This window comes from Carcharodon carcharias, chromosome 3 (assembly GCF_017639515.1).
Source record: "Carcharodon carcharias isolate sCarCar2 chromosome 3, sCarCar2.pri, whole genome shotgun sequence".
Lineage (NCBI taxonomy): Eukaryota > Metazoa > Chordata > Chondrichthyes > Lamniformes > Lamnidae > Carcharodon > Carcharodon carcharias.
In genome coordinates, this window is record NC_054469.1 from 127991797 (window position 1) to 128016806 (window position 25010).

The window sequence follows — 25010 nt, forward strand, 5'->3', positions numbered from 1 at the left end:
CAGATTCAATAATAACTTTCAAAAGGAAACTGGGTAAATACTTGAAGGGCAAAGATTTGCAGCGCTATATGGAAAGTTTGGACAAATGGGATGACCATCTGGATATCTCTTTCAAAGAGCCAACACAGGGGCTGAAGTGAACATGGTGTGCTAAATGGCCTCCAGTTATGCATTGTTCTGTGATTCAATGATGTATCGTTTGGAATCAGATGGTAATCTTACCCAATGCAAATAAAATATTTTCAAGTTACAATTTTACTAACACAACACAAAACAAATTCAGTAAACATGGCTTACATCAAGTTTATTATAAAAAGGGAAACAAATTCATAAATTCTCAAGTAACTGCAATTTTGTTATTGCAGCACATGAAATGTCACTGATAATGCACAGTACTTAAAATTATGTTTACCTGAAACAAAACAATGAACTAATTCTTAAATGAGAACCTTGAACCATAACAAGGCCACAAAGTTTAAATTCCAAGATTGGCGGTCAAATTGTACAATTAAAGTTCCACAAAAAATTCCAAAGCCACTACATTTCTCATTTTATTTAACAATCTCCCATGAGAAAAAAACACAAATGTTTCCACTTTCAGACCTACATAAGCATCAGACATATTTTAGATCACAAATCAAGTGTTACAGATGTTACAGTAAACCAAGAGTACAGGTATCTGGCAGCCATCGCAATGTGGAACACAAAGAATATAAATTACACCATGAATAAGTATTGGAGTCTGGGAGGCTAAATCACAAATACACTCTATGTGTCTTTCTAACAAGAAGCATTAGTGTGGTGTTGATGCTTCAATAAAGTAAATGCTCAGGTATTGGATGCATTTTAAATAAGACCACAGTATATTCAGACATGTACAGCAGCATTAAAGCAACAGGAAAATAATCAGCTGCCTATCCAAAATAGTAATTTTATTTCTGTAGCTAATACAGCAAGAATTATTTTGAAAATACCAAACACAGAACTAAAACCAAATGATATGGTAAATTATACAGCAAAAATAACTTCTGCATTAAACCAACTTCCTATTTACCCAGTGTGTGAATGTTACAATGCCTTCAGTAAATATTTAATAAAATATTGTTTTCATTTGGGGAGTATCTACTAGTAAATAATAAAATGAAACTCTGAAGTATGACAAGACTGAAAAAAAAGACAAAAAAAATCATAAAACATTGCAAATTCATGCAAGGCCAAACAGGACTTTTAGAGATGGTCACTTCAAGTGGGAAAGGTTCCCATGTAAAGTATGAATGAATTTCTTTTCTGGTTTGGACTCATACATCTCCCTGTAGTGGAAAAGGAAGGCTGAGTAAAGATCTCCTACCTCATGCCTCCTGACAGATCTAAAAATAGGCCACACTCTCTCTTAGCAGTGGTTAATCAAGCCCCATCTTTTTAAGAATTAATCATTGTTAATATCTACCATGTACAGCTAATAAATGTTCACTGCATGCAAAGCAATACTGTTATTGATGCAATAACAATCTTACAGTGACAAGCGATTTGAAGTTAAATTTTATCAATTTTTAATTTGTATTGGTGCATGTAAAATTTCAATTTATTATTCCATGAAAGACTGAAACAGGCTCCACTTCAACAGAAAATGCTTCCATGAATGTTAGTGTCTGATAATGTAATTAATAGCTATACTTTAATTTAGCATTAAGTAATTAAACCATGACCATAAAATATGACACAAAAAAGAGAGTTTGTCAGTTGAGTAGGCACATTGGTGAATATACAAGGATGCAGCAAAAAAATGGAAAAAATATTACTACTGCACAAAATTTTACAAATGCTGGTAGTATCCCACAATACCACGCATAATTCAGACTACAACATATCCATTTACAAGTTAATTTGACAATAATCCAGTTTTTTTTGGGTAGAAAAACATGTTTTACTGGGTCATATTAAATTTGTGATTCAATTCTTACAGAAGCACACAATTTCTAGTTACAGTCTTTGGATTGAGGTACCAGTTGTGCTGGTTCAAGAGTTTAAGTTGATTGTATTGATACAACTATAAGTGATATACCAGTTAATCAGGTAATTTTATTTCGGGGCTGGGTTATTGTGGAGAAAGGGAGGCTGCAGAAAGAGTAGAGAAGAATCCAAAAACAAACAAAAAAATAACAAATTTACTGTTAACAAGCATTTGGACCCATTTGAACTTAGCAGTTCCAAAATCTATTTTGATCTTCAATATACACTAGAAGTGAAAATGCATTTTTGTGAAAAATAACCTATCTAATGAAAACACCAACAATGTTAACCATAGAGCAAAACTGCTTAACTAACATTTTCCCTAGGACTGGCAATACTGGGAACCTTTAAAATTTTTCATATGAAGGCGGTTTGGTTCATTTTGATCTTAACTGCGTAACCATTGTAAAGCAAATCATACCACACTATTTTCTCAAATCATATAGTGTATATTTTGATATGTTTCAGCAAATTTGTCTAGATTAATCTGAATGGATTTTAGATTCAATCATTTAGATGTCTCTAAGCAGTAAATGATCCACCTGTTCCAGTTAATGAATTAACTATGGGTGACAGCAAATCCTACTGACCTCTTTAGATAAGAGTGTTGCTTGGTTTGCTCTCTGTCGGCAGCAGGTGGCTATGATGCAGACGAGGAGGCATAATTAAAGCAAGTAATTCCTTTGGTGCACAATAAACAGAATGCAATACCCCTGCTTCTGTCATGCGGTGGGAGCAATGACCTTGTTGCTAAATGTAGGTTGGATTATGCTTCATACACTACAAAAATTGGAGGAAAGCCAGGGCTTTATTACATCTACTTTATTCTTCAGCTGTGTGCGTGGGTGCCGGAGGACTGGACTCTCCTTTTGTGGTGAGCTCTTCCTGTGGAGTTTTAGTTTCTGCTGTCACGCCTGTACCAACATCCCCAGAATCTGGGCCACCCTCAGAGCTTGGGAGTAGGGTGCTGGAGGACTCTGTAGGTTCTGGAACAATTTCAGCTTCATCTACACTGGTTTCGGAAGTGTTGTTTTTCCCTTCTGTTTGAGTCATAAAGAAAATTTATTAATTAATCCAGCTGCATTAGAGATGATCTCCAAAATTAAATCCACCCAGTACTTTACAAAATTAGTAAACGGTGTTGGTTTGAATGTATTGACTATGGCTTCAGTTTTTGAAAAATAGCTGTAAGTATTGAGTTTTAGATGAATCTATTAAGATTAATATACCCCTCATTAAGGAGTGACGTGATAGAATTTAAAATCACCATCAACAGAAATAGTGCACTTTATTGACTTATTGCACTACAGTTATACCAAGGTTGGGTTAGCACACAGTGAGATCCAGACACGTTGCCACAAGAAAGGAAGTTTGGAAAGAGAAATTTATTCTGGACTGTTTGTGTGCCTCTCAGCAGCTGCCTCATAGCAGCACTGGCAAAAACCCAGATCGCCTCAAAAAAGAGAGATGATTAAAAAAAAAATCATCAGTAAACATAGAAAACAAGCTTCGTATTTTTCATGGAAGACAGCTAATACAATCTTGCTTAAAACTAACCTTTCTGCTTTGATTTTTCTTTGGCTTCTTGTTTTTCTCTTGAATCTTTCAGCTTTCGACACACCTTTTTGTGAGTGAACCAGTGCATCTTCTGACAGGTTTGGTTGCAATATATCACCTGAGATATCATCAGCAGACAATATGTTCTCATTAAGAGGCAGCTAGGTTAGCGAGCTGATTACATGTAAATCTACGCTCTCACTGAATTAACCATAAAAAAGTTTGTGGTAGTATTTCAACCAACAGTTTAAACCACCACAGGAATGATTAACAGTGTAAATATATTTTTGTCTGTCTGCATGTCACTTCTACTAAATACTTCTTGATTATCCAAATGTTCTTACCGTTTTGCAGATTGAGCACCTTTTATCAGCTCCCTTTTCACCACAAGCAGTACAAAATTCAGCATCCATGAAGCCAACTTGGCCAGTTATGGTCTGGGTCAGCACAGACAAAGCTGTTGGATCATTGCCCTGGTTTTATTTGCATGGTTGGATGTACAGGGTTTGAGATGGAGAGGGAGAAAGGAAAGAGAAGAAGCAAATTTCAATAAATGAATATATAGATGGAAATAATGAATATATTATAGAAAGCTTTATTCCCACATTAAGGTCACAGACCCGAAACGTTAACTCGGTTTCTCTCTCCACAGATGCTGTCAGACCCTCTGAGTATTTCCAGCATTTTCTGTTTTTATTATTCTCCTACAGGAGAAAGTCCAATTGTAAACCTGGATGTTTTTAATTTTGATAACTTTACTGGTATGTATGAGTTCTTGACCTTTGACATGAAATTCAGGTTACTGTTTTCAGGGGCTTGAATTCATCAGAATTGTGATATTGATGGTCATTCAGCTTATTATGAAAACTATGCAATGCCATTGTAAATAGTATTACTGCAAATATTGCAAAATCAATTGACCAATGAACACTTTTTGAAAGTATTCACTTAAAAAAAATCAAGTATTTATCTAACATTTTTGGTGGGGCGGGTTGAAGGAAAGTAAATGACAATGTAAAAATCAAACTCAAATGAGGCTTACTCAGTTTTTTGCAATTAGGAGCAGCTGCGTTGGCCCAGATTTTGTAGCAAAGATGGCAAAATTGCCAGCATTCTCCATCATTCCACCACTGGAAGTGACAACTTTTCGAGAGTCTGCACATGCACAGAATAATGTGGAAATCTACAAGTTATTAGCAGTGATTCTCTGCTTCTCCAGCAGGTGTGCTATTGAGATTCCTCCAGGATGCAATCAATTCACAATTAGTACACTGACGCCGTAAAAACCCTTGAAAAATTTGCTCTGTATTGAATGCAGTGTAACTGAGTTTTAACAGTATACTAAGTTCATAATTGCTGCCAAACAGTCTCAATGTCCTGAAAGAGTAATTTGTTTGATGAATGTCAAATATTTTCATTGTGATAAGAAACTCTACATATTATTAAAATTATCTTTTTTTAAAGTTTGATATTTTGAACCCATGGGTGGAATTTTATGACCACTCCCACTGGTGGGAAATTCTGGTCTTGCCAAAGTCAATGGACTTTTGAATGGCTTGCTGCATTTTCCAGCCCCACCCCTGACTCAATAAAGTCCGGCCCAGATTTATTTCCCAATCATTTATTTCATCATCTGTAAAGTGTAAAAAACTACAAGTGAAGGTGTTTGTGGTTTTTACTTCCTGGTTTGCTGTCTGTGGGAATACTTCAATGTGATTGGATGATTCCCTGCTTATTGACAGAACTGCATCTGGCCACTCGGGGCAGAATTTTGCTCTTGGTGTGTGGGCTCAGTGGAGGCCAATTAAGGCCCATCCAGCATAAGACGCGGCTGTGGAATGAGTGTGAAGGGGTGGGGGTAGGTGCTCTATGTCCACCAGGTCAAATGGTGATCCGATGGCCGATTCAAATGCAGCCTCGGCAGCCCTTGGAAGTCTGCCACCGAAGGACGTGGAAGTCATGATGGACAACGTTGCTGGTGGACTTGGCAGCCGGGAGGGCAGGTCGGTGGGGCAGTCGGCCCCATGTTTCTCAGATGAATGCCTCGCGGCCCTCCTGGAGGAGGTGGCAGCATGAAGAGAAACCCTTGTCCCCAGGGACAGCAGGGTCAGCAGCCACGATGTGGTGAGGCACACATGGGTGCAGTGCTGGAAGCGCTTCAATGATCTCCTGCGATTGGGAAGGGTGAGTACTGTGTTGGCATGGGTCACTTTGCAGAGCAGTTAAGAGCTGCCCATCCCCCTGTGGACCTCAGAGGTGTTAGAATGTGAGTGGCAAATGTCAATGAGGCAGCATCTGGGCAAGGGGGAGAGTCTTGGCTACTTGGACTGAGTGCCTTGCGGCTCCAGAGTCACGAATCGGCTGAACCCTGCGAGGTATTCCTCAGATGGGGTTGGCCAGGCTGTAATGGCGCTGCAGGTACAGAGTGGACTAATCAATGCCCTTCTATCCTTTCAGGAGAAAACATCCCATAACAATGCAGAGAAGTCGCATACTGGCGGGGGACTGTCAAACCTACTAATCCTTGTTTGTTATGAGGTGGCGGCCCTGGAGCTAGAGAGGTGCTATGCGCCTAGGTCAAGCGGCCATGGAGAAGTTGGGATACCACCGGGAGGTAAGAGTGCAGTGCACTGAGGTATGAATGTCTGTAATAACAACCATTCCACTGTAGTTTCTATATTAATTTGAGCCTTGAACCTGGAATCCCCATTGATAATGGAAGGACGAGGGCACCCTGATCTGTGTCTCATGAGGCTGCCAGTCATGCACAGTAACAGTGGGATGACTTCAACTAATAACATGTCTTTGTTCCTCCTTTCAGGCTCACCAGCAGCCCTTCGGGATGAGAAATCTGGAGGCCCAGCCTTGACCTGAGGGCAACACCCATCAGAACGCACCTGCGTCACACCCTCTCTGCCAAGCAGGCACCAGCGTAGATACCAGCACCTCAGTGGGCATTAGATTGCTGGCTAATATCTCAGTACACATTGGTGAGAGCACTTCACACTCGCTTGAGGTGCAGGCGGAGGCAGAGAGTGCCGTCAGAGGACTGCTGGGGACCAGGACGATGCTTGGTTGATAGCTGATGATGGGCCTCTGGAGCCGTCCATAGCAGCAGATGCTGGACATACAGCAGGGTGTGCGGGAGGATCGGACGGAGATACATGAGGGAATGTGTGCCGTGGTCTCCATTGTGGAGGAGTCCTTGCGGGGCGTGAGTAATGCATTGACCCTCATGACCGAGCGCAATGCCTCCTCCATGGAGAGACTGGCAACTCTCACGGAGCAGCTCCTCCACGAGATGAATCAGGGGTTCCTGGGAATGCGCTCGGGCCCGAAAGCCCTCACACTGGCAATGACCTCAGGTGGTCAGTGTCAGTCTGGGAGATGGAATGGGCACCCAGTATCCCAGCTAGGTGCTCATCCATCAATGGTGAGCAGAGGGTCCAGAGCGACCTTATGTTGGCGCATGAGCTGCCTGTTTTCTCTGCAGGCTCCTCTCAGGACATTCCAAATAAGGGCAGCAGCTCCTCTGCCCCTCTGCCAGTGACTGTGGCATCCGATGAGGCTGCAGCGACTGGAGAGATGCCAGCCATAGCACTGGTCACTCCCTCCCAGGCGGGGTCAGCACAGGCTCCACGGACCAGAGCATGCCCGCCAAGGTCAAAAAGGTCAACAGTGAGCAGGCTGTCTCCAATGCTGGGGGGAGGGGGGAGCACCTAGACGTAGCACCTGCAAGCGAAAACGTAAATTACCTTAATCGCAACATGGCCTGATCATGGGTGATATTTGCTTCCCCCATTTTTCCGTTCCGTGTTTATTGGTGTGATGGAAACACCTGTCAATGGTAATTTGTAGAATATATGCCAAGCACCATTTAATTAAATGTGTTTTTGTGCAACTAGCCTCATTTGTTCTGTAGGTGCAGGGTAAGCCATGTTATGATGGACGTGTTTCTCCTTAAACTTTATTGAAATGACACATAGTGTATGTTGTTGACCAAGGAACTGGTCCTGTCAGGGATCGAGAATGCAGCCCTAGCATTTGGTGATGGTTCTTATTTGCTAGGCTAGCTGAAAGAGCATTGGATCAAAACGCCCCAGGTGTCCCTGCCTCCCTGGAGGTTTCCTAGGTCAGTGTCTTTGCCCTCAGCATTCTCCTGAGCGTGCTTGTCCTCGGACTCACTACTGGACTCATCGTCTGTTGCCTGAGCAGCTGCGTCAAGATCTTCTTCCTCCACTGCATCCCCTCCTTCCAGCGCCAAATTGTGGAGAGCGCAACATGTAACCACTATAAATGACACATGATCTGGGAGCTATTGGAGTGCACCCCTTGAACGGTCCAGGGATCGGAAGTGCCTCTTGAGAAGGCCTTGGCTCTCGCTACCACTGTTTCTGTGGAGACATGGCTCCTATTGTACCCTACTTGGCCTCTGTTCTTGGGTGGTGGAGATCCGTCATGTGCCACCTGTTCAAGGGATAGCCCTTGTCACCCAGCAGGCATCCATCCAGTCGGGCTAGAGCAGTGGACAGCCTCGGCACCTGGCAGTGTCTGAGGATGAAAGCGTCATGGGATGCTGCAGAATCAGCATCCTGTGATCACACTATTTGCATGTTCATGGAGTGGAACCGCTTCCTGTTGACGAAGGCACCCGGCTCACCTGCTGGCGCCTTGATGGCCAGTCGATTGCACCCTGGACATGGGGGAACCCAGCGATCGCTGGAAAGACGCTGGCTCGCTCTGCCTGGCTGGCCTCGTCCATAAGGTAGTGAATGAAAGTCAATGCACATCTGAACAGAGCTTCTGTCACTAGCTTGACACAACTGTGGACAGCTGATTAGGACATTCCATTCAGATCCCCCACTGAGCCCTGGAAGAAGTCGGAGGCATAGAAGTTGAGGGCCACCATGACCTTCAGTGCCACTGGCATGGGGTGCCCATCCACAGTTGGAGCTGATCTCGGGGCTGATCCTCTGACAAACGGCGGTCACTGTCTCCCTTGAGAGGCAAAGCCTCCTTTGGCATTTCACCTCAGACATATTGAGGTGGCTGTATCACCACCTGTAAACCCTGGCAGCAGGATAGTGGCATCTTCCACCTTGGACTTCCTGTTGACCCTGCCCCACTTGTGCTGCGCCTCTGCTCCCACAGGTCGCTCCCCTGGAAGCTGCATTAGGACACCTGGCCTCCTCCCCCATCTGGCCCTCTCTCCCTCCTCAGAGGAGTTGCGTCCAGCGGAGATCACAATCCCCATTCCCAGGGTAAGGGGATTGTGTCTGATACCTGTAAGTGCCCAAGTGGTATGAGTCCTCTGGGGGCCTGGAAAACAACACTGAGTCCTGAACTGAAGCTTCTTTTTCTGTCAATGCAGCTCTGAAGCAAAATGAAGATGCCCTGTTCACACAAGCAAGCAGCAGCACTACATACTATTTGCATTTACAAGCCCACTGACCCCTCTTATCCCACCCGTGGATGAGGTTTTTGAAATTGTGGCCTGCCCAATTAGCCCGTGCGACAACCTGAAAATCACACCGGCTACGTAGACTCAGAGACAATAGGTATCTCAAGGGCCTTAACTGGCTACTTAATTCATGGTGGGCCTGTCTCCGTCTTCAATGCACGCCCACCTAGCGTAATATCACGAGTGCACGTTGACGTCGGCACCCTTGGCCAACGTCAACGCGCTTGATTTCACGCTTGGGCGTGTTGGGCACGTGCACACATGCCAAGCTAAAAATTCTGGCCTTGGAGATCACCTTGACTTGATAACAGATTCAAACGGACACCACAACAGGGGAAATGTGTGCCACAGAGATTGCTGGATTTTTGTAGGCAGCTTTGAGATCAAGTGTGAACACTGTTGCTTCGCCACTGACTGCAAGATCCAGCCACTATTGAGAAAATCCTTTATGCTTATAGTTAAAGCATAAAGTTAGTTCACCATGCGTAAATCCTGAGGACAAATCATTGGTTAATCCATATAAGCAAAAGCAAAACATGCTGCTTTGTGAAACAGAACTATTTGAAAAACAAGGTGGTTCTGGGGTGTGATTGCTAGCTTGAGTTCAGCTTGCTGGTCTCGACTGGGTGACAAGGTGATCATTATGTTGCTGACTGGAATCCAATGAGCCTTTTGGAAATGTAAGAGTGTAGACAGAAAGCAGTCTCAAATGCCAACTTTCCTGACCTCACCCAGTTGAACAATCCCTCAACATTCAGTTTAGTGGCACTCATGAAGAACGGTCAGCATACTTAAACACGTAAACAAAAAATACCTGGAAAAACTCAGCAGGTCTGGCAGCATCTGCGGAGAGGAACACAGTTAATGTTTCGAGTCCGAATGATCCTTCAACAGAACTAAGTAAAAATAGAAGAGAGGTAAAATATAAGCTGGTTTAAGGGGGGTTGGGACAAGTAGAGCTGGATAGAGGGCCAGTGATAGGTGAAGATAATCAAAAGATGTCACAGACAAAAGGACAAAGAGGTGTTGAAGGTGGTGATATTATTTAAGGAATGTGCTAATTAAGAGTAGAAAGCAGGACAAGCAAGGTACAGATAGCCCTAGTGGGGGTGGGGTGGGGTGAAGGAATCGAAAAAGGCTAAAAGGTAGAGATAAAACAATGAATGGAAATACATTTAAAAATAATGGAAATAGGTGGGAAAAGAAAAATCGAGATAAATTATTGGGAAAAGGGGGAAGGATCAGAAAGGGGGTGGGGATGGAGGAGAGAGTTCATGATCTAAAATTGTTGAACTCAATATTCAGTCCGGAAGGCTGTAAAGTGCCTAGTCGGAAGATGTGGTGCTGTTCCTCCAGTTTGCGTTGAGCTTCACTGTAACAATGCAGCAGGCCAAGGACGGACATGTGGACATGAGAACAGGGTGGAGTGTTGAAATGTCAAGCGACAGGGAGGTCTGGGTAATGCTTGCGGACAGACCGAAGTCTGCGTCTGGTCTCTCCAATGTAGAGGAAACCACATTGGGAGCAACGAATGCAGTAGACTAAATTGAGGGAAGTGCAAGTGAAATGTTGCTTCGCTTGAAAGGAGTGTTTGGGCCCTTGGGCCGTGAGGAGAAGCGAAGTAAAGAGGCAGGTGTTGCACCTTCCGCGGTTGCATGGAAAGGTGCCGGGGGAGGGGGCTGAGGTGTCGGAGGTGATGGAGGAGTGGACCAGTGTGTCCCGGAGGGAACGATCCCTGCGGAATGCCGACGGGGGTGGGGGGGGGGGGTAAAGGGAAGATGTGTTTGGTGATGGCATCATGCTGGAGTTGGTGGAATTGGCGGAGGATGATCCTTTGAATGCAGAGGCTGGTGGGGTGATAAGCGAGCACAAGGGGGAGCCTATCATGTTTCTGGGAGGGAGAGGAAGGTGTGAGGGCGGATGTACGGGAGATGGGCCGGACACGGTTGAGGGCCCTGTCAACCACCATGGGTGGAAAACCTCAGTTAAGGAAGAAGGAAGACAAGTGGCATCATCAGAACCGATGCGACAGAGGCGAAGGAACTGAGAGAATGGGATGGAGTCCTCACAGGAAGCGGGGTGTGAGGAGCTGTAGTCGAGGTAGCTGTGGGAGTTGGTAGACTTGTAATGGATATTGGTGGACAGTTTATCACCAGAAATTGAGATAGAGAGGTCAAGGAAGGGAAGGGAAGTGTCAGAGATGGACCATGTGAAAATGATGGAAGGGTGGAAATTGGAAACAAAATTAATAAATTTTTCCGGGTCCAGATGAGAGCATGAAGCAGCACCGAAGTAATCATCGATGTACCGAGAAAGAGTTGTGTGAGGGGGGCCGGAGTAGGACTGGAACAAGGAATGTTCCACATACCCCATAACGAGACAGGCATAGCTGGGGCCCATGCAGGTACCCACAGACACACCTTTTATTTTGGGGAAGTGAGAGGAGTTTAAGGAGAAATTGTTCAGTGTGAGAACAAGTTCAGCCAGACGGAGGAGAGTAGTGGTGGATGGGGATTGTTCGGGCCTCTGTTTGAGGAAGAAGCGGAGAGCCCTCAGACCATCCTGGTGGGGGATGTAAGTGTAGAGGGATTGGATGTCCATGGTGAAGAGGCGGCATTCTGGACTGAATATTGAGTTCAACAATTTTAGATCATAAGCTCTCTTCTCCATCTCCACCCCCTTTCCTGTCCTCCCCACCTTTTCTCCCCAATAATTTATATAGATTTTCCTTTTCCCACCTATTTCCATTACTTTCAAATGTATTTCCATCCATTGTTTTATCTCTACCTTTTAGCCTTTTTTGATTCCTTCACCCCACCCCAACTCCACTAGGGCTATTGTACCTTGCTTGTCCTGCTTTCTACCCTTAATTAGCACATTGCTTAGATAATATCACCACCTTCAACACCTCTTTGTCCTTTTGTCTGTGACATCTTTTGATCATCTCCACCTATCACTGGCCCTCTATCCAGTTCTACTTGTCTCACCCCCCCTTAAACCAGCTTATATTTCACCTCTCTTCCATTTTCACTTAGTTCTGTTAAAGGGTCATTCGGACGCGAAACGTTAACTGTGTTCCTCTCCATAAATGCTGCCAGACCTGCTGAGTTTTTCCAGGTATTTTTGTTTTGGATTTCCAGCATCCGCAGTTTTTTGCTTTTATACTTCAACACTTGTCACTTATGAGTTAAAAAAATCGAGAGATAGTACAACGTTCATAAAAAATGTTGATGAGCTCTATATTTTTTGAAACGATTAACAATACCAAAATAACTTACTATTTCAACAGGAGCAATGGTTCTTACAAGCTGCTGTAGAAGCGTGGCTTCACACCATGGAAACTTCCGGATACATTCTCTTATAAATTTCTCTTGGTAATATGGGAAACCATCTGTGTCACGTCCTTTTAACAAGCTGTGCAAAATAATAACAAGCGAGGAAACTTAATTCAGGCTGCATAAAACTGTCAACACATCTACAATTATGTTAACTGCTGAACATACATTTGCTATATTAAGTGACTATGCTTTTAGCAATTATATAAATTCCATTAGGGGCTTTTAGAAGCCAAAATTATTTCAGTGGAAGATCCAAAGAGATTTATAATTAGCATTCTACTAATAATCCATATAGGTTGTATAGCACCCAGTCTATAGTATCAAATCATTTTGGAAGCAGAATTACATCCTTGACTATAAGATGGGCTGAATGGCCTCTTTCAGTGCCATAAATCTATTTATATTTCTATGTTACACCACACAATTTCAAAAACCAGAAAAGTATACATTTCTGTACGTTATACAAAGTATTTGTTTTTGCATTGCAATACAATTTGATACCATTTCAACTTTATGACACAAACAACAGAAGCACGACAATAAAACAAGAGTTACCACAGGAACCGGGTGTTCCTCGACTAAAAGTGGACAATGCAGGAATCTCTGTAAATTAAGTGTCTCCCCAAAGAAGGATGTACTAAAATTTTAAAAATAGCTCAATCTGCATATAATTTCATTATTAATAACTGGGAAATACTTCGTTTTTATTTTAGGTTAAGCCCAAACAATTGTCTACCTTTTAATAAGCCCATCAAGTGTATTTTCTTGTTCCTTTAAGAAACTGCTACACTTCTGAAAGATGTAGCTGAGGTAGTGCATCTTCATTGCCAGCACTTCATTGATCTCCCTTTGTTTCATACACTTTTCAGTTATGAGGTCCAACACTCTATAGCACTTGCCCAGTGCCTCAACATCTGTCAGTAAAGGATTTTCTTTAACCATGAGCACAATCTACAGAGAAACACAGATAACAAGTAACTCAGTTCTTTGGTGTACAAAAGGAGGTGGTGGCATAGTGGAATTGTCACTGGACTAGTATTTCAGAGACCTGAGTTCAAATCCCACCAAGGCGGATGGTGAAATTTTTATTAAATACAAATCTAGATGGTGACCACAAACCATTGCTGATTGTCGTAAAAACTCATCTGGTTCACTAATGTCCTTCGAGAAGGAAATCTTCTGTCCTTATCTGGTCTGGCCTACAAGTAACTCCAGACCCACAGCAATGTGGTTGACTCTTAACTGCCCTCTGAACAAGGATAATTAAGGATGGGCAATAAAATGCAAAAAACAGAAACTCTTGAATTTGCAATAAAACCCAGGTCTAGGTTATCATTTTGGAAATTATGGGATATTCTGTGTAAGCACAAGTTGATCGGGATTTGAAAACAACATGATCCACACTGTAATATATTTTCAATGAATAAAATTTCTTCTTTCACTAAAAGTGCATTCAAAAGCAGAAGACAAGACACTTAAATCAAAAGGTCACAGAACGTGGAAATTCAAGTTTCAGAAAATTATTTAAAGCATTCATGCAAATACTGTATTGCTGTTGTCTGCTGGTTTCTCTTATTTGTATCTAAATTTGCATCTTACAATAAAAATAATGTTGCCTTAGCCTGAACTATATGGACTTGCAGCATGACATGCAAAAATAAACCTTTGAGCCCTCAGAAACAGATTATGGTTTTGGAAGTTCATGAAACATTAAAGCTAAACTTCAAAACAAATCTCACAAAACATTTAAAAATTGAGCTTGCATTCCAGTAATGTTTAAAATTTGGGTTTTCTTTCAGGAATTTAATTGAAGTTCATGGAAACAAGGCAATCTCCATAGGTAGCGCAAAGCCACGTGTGAACCAGAACAGGGAAATTTTGTGGGTAAAATGAAAATGTTTTGCAGGATTAAGTATTACACTTTTACCAAATACTTTCCATTGAAGATGTACTAGATGCCTTTATTATGCTCCTGATCACTTCAATAGGTGGAAATACACCATGCATAGCTCAAGCAGAAGCTATAAATCACATTTATTGAAAGTTGGAAATCTTTACAGGAGTAAGATAACCAGATGAACATGAACATGAATACAGGGCTTATCTTGTACCATTTTTTGAAGGCTATGTTTGCTGATGCTGCAACTGCAGAGGGCGCACTCCTCACACATGCAGTTGCAGTGCCTGTGATGCCACTAACAGTGATTCAGGCAGCTGCCCACATCAAAGCTGCCGCAAAAATCTAACAAGGACAGGAAAAAAGACACACAACACTGTTCTCACTCCCTCCTGCTTGCTGGGGAGTAGCGAGCTCAACTTTGTACATCACAACTCAGAGATGAAAATACAGGGGCACTAGAGTAAACTTAAGAAACCAAGCTCCCATTCTGTGATATCCTTCATTTCCTTTTAAATAAAAGCCAGGTCCTTCCCTCCTGCCCCGTCACCCTCAGCAAACTGTCCTCCCACATTCAAATCACAATCTTTTAACAGTAGTTAATAGTGAAATAATAACCAACACTCAGCAATAGAATACCTCCTATGGGTCTCTCTTAACAGGTAACACCTTTATGCTACTCCTGCATATAGTATTCAAAAAAATTGAACAATTGTGACATTATGGAGACTGTCCATAGGCTATATTATAAAGCTGCACTATTTTCTAATGCCAGTGTCCACTCCAGAATGTAAATGTGGATTAGTTATACCCATACAATAAGGCAAAAGAACTTGTCAGGAGCAGCCGACATAGCTCCATTTTTAAAATCCCGATACACCTGTTTATGTGAAACCTAGTGTAAGTGATATAATTTATAACATGATGCACTTAAATTATATATAAATAATTTTTGAAAATCACAGCCTTACATCCTAGAAATTCAAAAAACCTTTCTGAATTTAAAAAAAAGCGTTTTAATGAGATTTAAGAAAGGCCAATAAAAACTTCCAAAGTAGGACAGGTCAGTGATCTAGAGCTATGACATGAAATATGCCCAAAATTGGCCCCATAATTCCCCGATGGCATAAGTCTAATCACAATCATGTTGAATAGCAGATGGCAAGCAGGAGTAGAGAACAAAGATTACTTACAAAGGGATTCAGAAATATTGTGGGTTAAATATTGCATACCACTGTGGGGCTAGCTGAAGAGAAGAAACAGGCAGACTTACCACCCTTCCAGCTAGGAAATTATATGCAACCAGTGAAAGTTAAAAAGGAGCTAAGAACAAAGAAAAAGCACAAGAAAGGAAAATACATACTAAAATAAGACCTGCAGCATGGTCTGATTTTTATATGGATCATGAGCAAAGATATCTAACCGCAACAGGGTGTAAGTTTGTTGTTATGATGATCTTGTGCAAGGGTCCCGCTAATTTGACTGGCAGCTTGGGTTCTTTGTCAAGGCCTTGTGGTTTTGTGTAGCAGTCCAATCTTTCACGAGAAAAGAAATTGTTGATAATAGTTACGCAGTCATGCTGGCCTAAAGAGAGAAAAACAATTACATTTTTCAGTACAACATGATCGCCATATCATCTGAAAATCAACACAAAGTTATACCTCCCAGAAATGGAATTTCTGTTACTTTGACCTCCAAGCTTTGAAAAAGCCCACATCATAATTTGTAAAATCCATGATCAAGTTTCATCCAAATAATAAATTTCCATAATGTAATGTGATGATCCCAGCAGATGTTACCACTGGACAAGCCAGATCCCAGGGTGGAGCCCAGCTTGGTAGATCCTTAACTTTAATTTTTTGTTTAGAAACATGGAGAGTGGCTACTGAATGGGTCACAGGAGTCAGCTGATGAACTTTTAACAAAAGAATAAAACATTTATTAAACAAGAAAAAATGAACTATTTTACAATACTCCTTCACCCACAACTGTACCTTTACAGATACATACAGATTTGTAAAAATAACACAAGTTACAAAAGCTATTTTATACTCTCATGTTCACTGTAAGCACACAGTCCATGATGCCACTCCAAACAGATGCTATGGATCTTTCATCAACTCCCCCTCAGATGCTTGTCACATCATGAGCCAACCGGTTTCACTGAACTCCAACTTTCACACGAGGGTTTCCAATCTCCACTCTTGAAGAACTCACTTTGGAATCTTCTCCCGAATTATGACTTCTCTCAGATATCTTCCAAGGGTCCACTTCCATGGTTTTGAACTCTCCTTCTGATGTTCCTCTCCCCTGGATCACCATATGCATTCAAGTTTTCTTCCATGTACTCTCTTTCAGATACTCAGCCATGCCAACAGAACACCACTGCTTCACACATCCATAGTAAGGAGTCACCAACCTTGACTGTCTCCTCGGATCTCCTGGCTTCTTGCAAGCCTATTTTGCTATAAATCTGCATCCTGCAGCTTTCTCCCTTCAAGCTTGCTCCTCGCTTTCACCTCCACTGAACAGGGTCTTGTTCCAGATTCCTGTCCTTGTCCTTTGATTTAACTTTAAAAAGCTTGAGGTTTTTCTCTTTTTCCTTTAGGGCCTGCTCCCTGCAATTCCCTCTCCCAGTAGACTGCTGACAACTTGATGCCTCCCTTGAGATCCAGAACTCACTCGTCGTTCACTGTTACTTTAACTTTAGAGCAACTCATCTAAGATTCTTCGACTTATTTCCATCAGCAATCTGCTAGTATGTCCCACTAGAGAGACACTTAATCTGCTTCCTTTACCTTGAAGCATTGTCATCAACTGAACTCAAACTACTTTCAGTTGCTCAGTGTCTGTGTGTCCCTCTCTCTGGACCCTGTTACTATGCAACAGCACAGTTTATTCTACCTTGTGTTCGTTTTAACTTCCCTTCAAGAGTCATAAAACCTCATTAAAATACAGGCAGCTTTTAAAGTGAAACCAAAACTCAAGTTCGCCCCTTTCTTAACATACCAATACAAAAATACAAATTAAAGATAAACCTTATTCTTAACATACACAGACACATTTATAATTTACTTAAACTATATCTAGTTCCTAACAGTAACAATACTTAGACAATGAGATTTCAATTTACCAACTGACAACATCTTCAAGAAAATAGGTATGCATAGGAATTAGGTTTTACAATAGTCCGTATCTTGTGGTATTACTCACTTTCATTCTTAATAAAGGGGGAGAACCAAAGGTTTCAAAATAAAGTGACTTGACTGTGTTGCTCATAATTCAAGTGGTCTCAACATAAAGGCTTCCTCGAGAAAATCTGAGGGAGATTTTGTTAGTGCACATCCTTAGTACATGGAGTAAGTAGGGACTTTCTAGTATTTAATCATATTTAATAACATCCATAACAGTCATAAAGCCTTAGTCATAGAATACAGGATTATCGAGAAGATTCTACATCTAAAAGAAGGCATGTCCTATTGATAACTTTAAATACAGACTGTGCTCCTGCAAGAACTTGTGGAACTGCCTTTTATATTATAAAATGGACACTCACAAGGTGGCTACCAAAAGTCAGGCGACCTTATTCAACATAGACTACCTCAAGCTTCTGGAAAGTTCTAATTGAATCACTCTGGGTGGGGGCCTCCTCCTGGAATGGACATACCAAGACCATGGGATTTACATGCACTATTGCCTGTGATTTACCCAAAACTTAAAGTCGACAGACCTCTAGACTTCTCATCCCCAAGACCAACACTTCACAAAAGAGAGCAGAGGAGGTCAGAAGTAAGTGTGAAAGACACAGTCTATCTCCTATTGTATATCAATTACTGAGTTCCTACAACAAGCCAAACACGTGAATTGTTAACTATTCTTCTGGTTTAACACTTGAAGTGTACCATCTTCTTTAATTATATCTTTCTTAAGTGTGTGCTGTGCGACTGATGTAGCGTCTAGATTTTTGAATGTGCATGTGAATAAATAATCCTCTTTATTTAAACCCATGAAAGTCTCTTGCTGGTTCTTTAAATTAACCACATGCTAAAGGGGGCTTAGAAACACTCATCTACCCGTCCAAAAAAAAAACTGATTGGAGACAGTAAGGAAAGGGAATTAAGAGTTTTAGATCATTTCTCCTCCCCTGTCCGTAACAACAGTTACTCATATATTTCCACAATTGATGCAAGTACCCGTAATATTAACTTACACCCATTATTTATTAACTATTCCCTTTCGTCTCAGCATTTTAAAAAATCTCGGTAGATGAGGGCTAGACAGCAATAAGCTGCATATATAAAACTATATACTTGTACTTTCCAATAACTTACCGACAAAGGCAGCCATCTGTGCCGCAGTTCGTCCAACAGAGTTTACAACATCTGTTTCAGCTCCAGCTTCCAATATCATCCTTGTTATCTCTTTGCTACCTGTAGTGAAATAAAACAGCCCCCTAATGAAACATTTTAAAGTAAATAGAATGTAACTTTTTAAATAAAAATATTTAATTGCAAAGGGCATTTAACATCACACGAAGGCCTTAATATGTCCCAATCATTTTACTGCTGTTCTGAGCCACTGTCCCAATGCAGCAAGACACTGTTAGAAAAAAAATACAAGCAAACAGAACTGGTGGTAACCTTGTGACAGGGTTTGGTAATTGGTTGGGACTTGTGTCACAGAATTGGGATGATAGGAATATTCTCTTAAGTGTCAGGATGTAATGAGTGTTGAATGCCACAGGTCTTTACCGAGGCCTCAGTTTTTCACCAGATATGGACAGGGGTGAAAGGAATGTAAGAGGCGCACGGTCACAGAAGGGAGACTTCGCCTCGGGGAGACAGAGACCAAATGAGTATATTTGGGAATTTGGTTCAAAGTGGGAACTCGGTGCATAGGAGGAAAGAGGTGCTTTAGGTAAGGTTTGCTGCAAGAAGTCAAGTGTGTTGAGTGGGGAGTTCAGTGAAGGGCAGGGAGGAGGTGCTTTTTTCTTCCTTCTACTTTTTTTCAGCCTCCAGTGTTTGATTTCCACTTTGCTGCAGCAGAAGCAGGTAAACCAGCAACTGGCGTTACTAGTTCTATCAGTATTGTAAAGTTTACTGGCAGTGCCAAAATCTATTGGGAAGTGTAAGCTTTATTTAATTAATTACAATTAAATAAATTATTAACAATTGATTAACAGATATTGGAGCTGGCAGGGCAGGTGATGTGTTCCAATTGTAGGATGTGGGAGCTTCTAGATACCAGTACGATCCAGGGCAAAACACACCTAGATTAAGAGTTTGCCAGTGCAGGAATTTAGCTCCAGGTTATTGAGCTGGAGGCCGAGCTGCAGACACTGCAGCATATCAGAGAGGGGGAAAAGTTGTGTGGACACTTTATTCCAGGAGGCGGTCACACCCCCTAGGATGGAGCGGAGGAGTTACAAGGAATGTAGTGGCAGTAGGGGACAGTATAGTCAGAGGGATTGACACCGTTCTCTGCAGCAAAGAGAATGAGTCCAGGCAGCTGTGTTGCCTGCCCAGTGCCAGGGTTTGGGACATCTGCTCGGGGATAGCGAGGAACTTGCAGTGGGAGAAGGAGGGCTCACTCGTCGTGGTCCATGTTGGTGCCAATGACATTGGCAGGACAAAGAAGGAAGTTCTGCATAGACAGTATGAGGAGTTTGGCACCAAATTAAGAAGCAAAACCTCAAAAGGTCATAATTTCTGGATTATTACCTGAGCCACGTGCAAATTGGCACAGGGCAAATAAGATTAGGGAGATGAATGTGTGGCTCAAAGCCTGGCATGGGAGAATTGGGTCCCGGTTTGTGGGGCACTGGCACCAATACTGGGGAAAGTGGGATCTGTACCGTTGGGACGGTCTACACCTGAACCATGGTGGGACCAGTGTTCTTGCGAGTTGCATAACTAGAGAAGTAAAGAAGGTTTTAAACTAAGTAGTGGGGCAAGGGTACAAATTTGGGAAGATGTGGTAAATCAAAGAGTGGAGACAAGGCAAAAGAGAAGGGTATTATTACGGGAAATGAAAAACAGACCGTGACAGGAAGGGATAGAGAGTATAAATCTAATAGTAAATCAACAGATGAAACTAGAGGTTATAAAAAGAATAAAAGGATCAAACTAAAGGCTCTGTAACTGAACGCATGAAGTATTCGAAACAAAACAGATGAACGGAGAGTGCGCACAGAAATAAATAAGTATGATTTGATAGCCATTAACGAGATAGGTCTGCAGGAGGACATGGATTGGGAATATTAAAGGGTATAGGACATTTAGGAAGGACAGGAAGCGAGGAGAAGGTGGAGCGGTGGCCCTAATAGTTAATGATGGTATTAGCACAATGGAGAGGGGTAGCCTAAGTTCAGGAAACAAGGATGTGGAAACGGTTTGGGTAGAGATGAGAAATGGTAAAGGCAAGAAGTCATTTGTGGGAGTTGTTTACAGGCCCACTAAATAGTAACCACATGGTAGAATGGAGCATAAAGGAAGAAATAAAGGGAGCTTGTCAAGTCAGAAAGGCACGGCAGTAATCATGGGAGATTTTAATCTACATATAGACTGGAAAAGTCAGATGGGCAAAGGTAGCCTAAATGAGGAGTTCATAGAATGTTTCTGGGATAGTTTCTTAGAACAGCATGTCCTAGGGCCAACTAGAGAGCAGGCTATACTAGATGGGATTAATGATCTCATAGTGAAGTCATCCCTAGGTAGCAGCGACCATAATATACTTGAATTTTATATTCAGTTTGAGGGAAAGAGGAGTGGGCCCGAGACTATGTTTTTAAACTTAAATTAGGACAATTTTGAGGGCATGAAACAGAGCTGGCTGAAGTGAATTGACAAATTAGGTTACGGGCTAGGTAAATAGAGATGCAGTGGCAAACATTTAAGGAGATATTTCAAGAATACACAGAATAGATATTTTCCAACAAGTAAGAAAAAGACCAAGGGACAGACACACCATCCGCGGTTAATTGGAAAGGTTAAATATAGTATCAAACTTAAAGAAAAAGCATATAATTGTGCAAAGATAAATGGAAGGGCAGAAGTTTGGACAGAATATAAGGAACAGCAAAGGATGACTAAAAGATTACTAAGGAATTAAAAGTTAGAGTATGAGAGAAAGATAGCCAGAGATATAGAAATGGATAGCAAGGCTTTCTATAAATATTTAAACAAGGAACAAGTTAACAAAGTGAGCATTGGTCCTATAGAAAGTGAGTCTGGTGAATTGATAATGGAAAACAAGGAAATGGCAGAAGAATTGAAAAGGTATTTTGCATTAGTCTTCATTATAGAGGATACAAGTAACACTCCAGAAGCAGCTATAAATCAGGAAATGGAAGGAAGGGAGGAACTCAGGAAAATTACAATCACCAGAGAAGTGGTACTGAGTAAATTGTTGGAGTTGCGGGCTGACAAGTGCCGGATCCTGATGGACTTCATTCAATACTGGCGCATTGGTTTTAATTTTCCGAAACTCCATGGATTCAGGAAAGGGTTCATTAGATTGGAAGATAGCAAATGTAACTCCATTATTCAAAAAGAGAGACAGACAGAAAGCGAGAAACTACAGGCCAATTAGCTTAACATCTGTCGTAGGGAAAATGTTAGAAGCGATTATTAAAGAAGCTATAGCAGGGCACTTGGATAAGTTCCAGGTAATCAGGCAGAGTCAACATGGTTTTGTGAAAGAGAAATCATGTTTAACCAACTTATTAGAGATCTTTGAGGAAATAATATGGGCTGCGGATAAAGGGGAACCAGTAGACGTACCGGACTTAGATTTCCAGAAGGCATTTGATAAAGTACCTCACCAAAGGTTACTGCGGAAAATAAAAGCTCACGGTATAGGAGTAACATATTGGCATGGAGAGCTCTGAAGAAGGGTCATATGGACTCGAAACGCTAACCTTGTTTTTCTCTTTCTACAGGCGTTGTCAGACCTGCTGAATTTTTCCAGCATTTTCTGTTTTTGTTTCAGATTTCCATCATCTGCAGAATTTTGCTTTTATTTCACTAGATTGATACCTGGGATGAGTGGGTTGTCTTATGAGGAAAAGTTGGACAGACGAGGACTGTTTCCACTGGAGTTTAGAAGAGCGAGGGGTGATATGATTGAATACAAGGTCCCGAAGGCTTTGACAAGGTGGACATCGAAAGGATGTTTCCTCTTGTGGGTGAGTCCAGAACTAGGGGGCACTGTTTTAAAATTAGGGGTCGCCCTTTTAGGACAGAGATGAGGAGAAATTTTTTCTCAGAGGGCTGTGCGATTTTGGAATTCTCTGCCTCAGAAGGTGGTGAAGGCAGGGTCATTGAATATTTTTCAGGCAGAGGTAGATAGACTCTTGCTAGGCAAGGGAATCAAAGATCATCAGAGTTAGATGGAATGTGGAAATCGAAACACAAGATGATCAGCCATGTCCTTGCTGAACGGCAGCGCAGGCTCAAGGGGCCAAATGGTCTACTCCTATTCCTATTTCTTACGTTCTTATACAGGAATTTATGAAGGGATATAGACAAATTGAGCAGGTAACACTGTGTCAGATGGAGTTTAATATAGGACAGTGTGAGGGCATTGACTTTGGGTTCAAGAAAGAAAACTCAGAATATTGTATTCAGGTGAGAGACTAAGAATTGTGGAGAAGCAAAGAGATTTGGGTGGCTGTGCACACTTCACTAAAAGCTAGGGCACAGGTACAAAAAGTAATCAAAAAGCTAATGGAATATTAGCTTTTATCTCAAGGGGTTTGGAATGCAAAGTGATGCTTAAGCTGTATAGGGCCTTGGGCTAGAGCCCATTTAGAATACTGTGTTCAGTATTGGGCACCAAACCTTGGGAAGGATAGACTGGACTTGGAAGTACACTGCAGATTCACCCAAATAAATTGGGTTTAAAGGAATAGTTCACATAAACCTGGCTTATATTTCCTCAAGACTAGAAGATTGAGGGGTGATCTAATTAATGTATTTAATATGATAAAATGATTTGATAGCGTAGATGCTAGGTGGTGGAAATCCAGAACAAGGGAAACAACCTTAAAATTAAAGCTCATCAATTTAAGGGTGAAATCAGGAACATTCTTTCCCAAAAGGTTGTGGATGCAAGGCAACTGAAACTGCAAACTGCAATTGATGAATCAACCATGATCTGCCTGAATGGCAGAATAGGTTTGAGGGTCTTAATGGTCTACTCCTCTTCCTATTACCAAAGAGACGAATCAAAGATCTATTTTCAGACATTGTCCTCTTTGGCTAGATGACAGGAAATGCACAATAGTAGTTTTGTGATCATAATTTGGTTAGATTTTCCTTTTGTTTGACAGAATGATCCTAAAGATTGGAAAGTGAATAGATAATGGCTCTTCCAACAATGTAGGATCTTTCATCAGTGTTTCAATGTGCAACTTCACTGTTCTGTTTCACAATTTTATGATTAAATTAACTCAGCTTTGTTATATTGTCAGATTGCTTTGTCCTGTTTCACAAAAGAAAAAAATATGGCTAACAAAAGTATCATGATTTAATGTAGCAACAGAGCAGCTTGTTGACATTAGGAAACTGTGGATTACAAAGCTTGGTGAAGAATTTAGAATGTAAGGAGAACATTTGGTAAATGCCATATCTCAGTTATGTACAATAGCAAAATGATCTGTAGTGTAAAGCAGATTCTGTTTGCAGTTTCCCTCAATCTATACAAAGATTTTACAATTTCTATATTCACAGAAGTTCCATCCACACTCTAAACAAGTACATCTTCAAGCGAAGGGTGAATTACAATGTCCAAGGATAAAGATAGCTTAGATAACTCAAAAAAGGGAACTGGATGAAATCAGTGTTTCAAACACTAACCAAGAACAACAGAATTCAGATGAATTGCAGGATACACTTCCATAAGAGGGGCATTTCACAAATGGTATTTAAGTGGTAAGGGGCAAAAACAACAGCCAGAGCAACCATTTTATTCTTAAGCTATCACACAGCAAGAGGCAACTGCCACACAACATTACCCGTATGTGCAACAATATGTGAATAGATTAGGATGGTTAGAAGATCTGTTTGGCTCAAGTACTCTAATTACCACATTCTGTCATCTCTGTTGCCAGGTCAAGACAACCTCAAGTGGTTCATCTACTGTAGTAACAATCAACACTTGGATTCTTTACATTAATGAAGGTTCCTTTTTGCTGCTTCCATGGATTAACCAGTGCTATTTAGTTTTAATTTATGCAATGCAGAGAGGAGAGAATATTTCCATCCAATTCTTATTACTATAAAACTAGTGTAATATAAATCATACACATCACTTACCAATTATTTTAAGTTAAGAACTCAACCCATTCACCAGATACCAGGAATCCTTTCAAAGTAACACGATGTACAACATTAAACAAAGAGTTTACCTGAAAGTCCAGCAAACATAAGAGCTGTATAACCATGCTCATGTTCATTGCAATTCACATCTGCACCATGTTGCAGGAGTAGCTTGCACATCTCAGCTTTGCCTTTATATGCAGCATGCATCAAAGGAGTCATTCCATGCTGCAAAGAAAAAACAGTTACAAAGAAAAAGAACACAATTCACCCATTTTATATATTTAAAATGCTCTCATTGGTCTTCCACAGCCATGCTTCAAAAACTGCAGCTAATCAGCATGACTGTGTAGAAGAGCTCTGGTGAAAAGACCCAAACACCCATTATCCCTTTACTATGCTTGCCAACTCCAGAGGCTCCCTGTATC

At 41.4% G+C, this 25010-nt stretch overlaps 1 protein-coding gene across 3 annotated transcripts in view; it reads right to left on the reverse strand.

Annotated features, from left to right (window-relative positions):
• Positions 1-289: 289 nt before the first annotated feature.
• ankmy2a (ankyrin repeat and MYND domain containing 2a) overlaps positions 290-25010 on the reverse strand; it is a 66264-nt gene continuing 41543 nt past the window's right edge. For all 3 annotated transcript variants that reach the window (XM_041184996.1, XM_041184997.1, XM_041184998.1), the window contains exons 3-10: positions 24672-24810; positions 18595-18693; positions 15687-15847; positions 13103-13317; positions 12307-12442; positions 3912-4040; positions 3568-3685; positions 290-3050 (exon numbers count right to left, since the gene is read on the reverse strand). In XM_041184996.1, the coding sequence (XP_041040930.1) occupies positions 2833-3050; positions 3568-3685; positions 3912-4040; positions 12307-12442; positions 13103-13317; positions 15687-15847; positions 18595-18693; positions 24672-24810 (1215 nt within the window). In that variant the 3' untranslated portion in view covers positions 290-2832. The remainder of the gene's footprint in view (positions 3051-3567; positions 3686-3911; positions 4041-12306; positions 12443-13102; positions 13318-15686; positions 15848-18594; positions 18694-24671; positions 24811-25010) is intronic.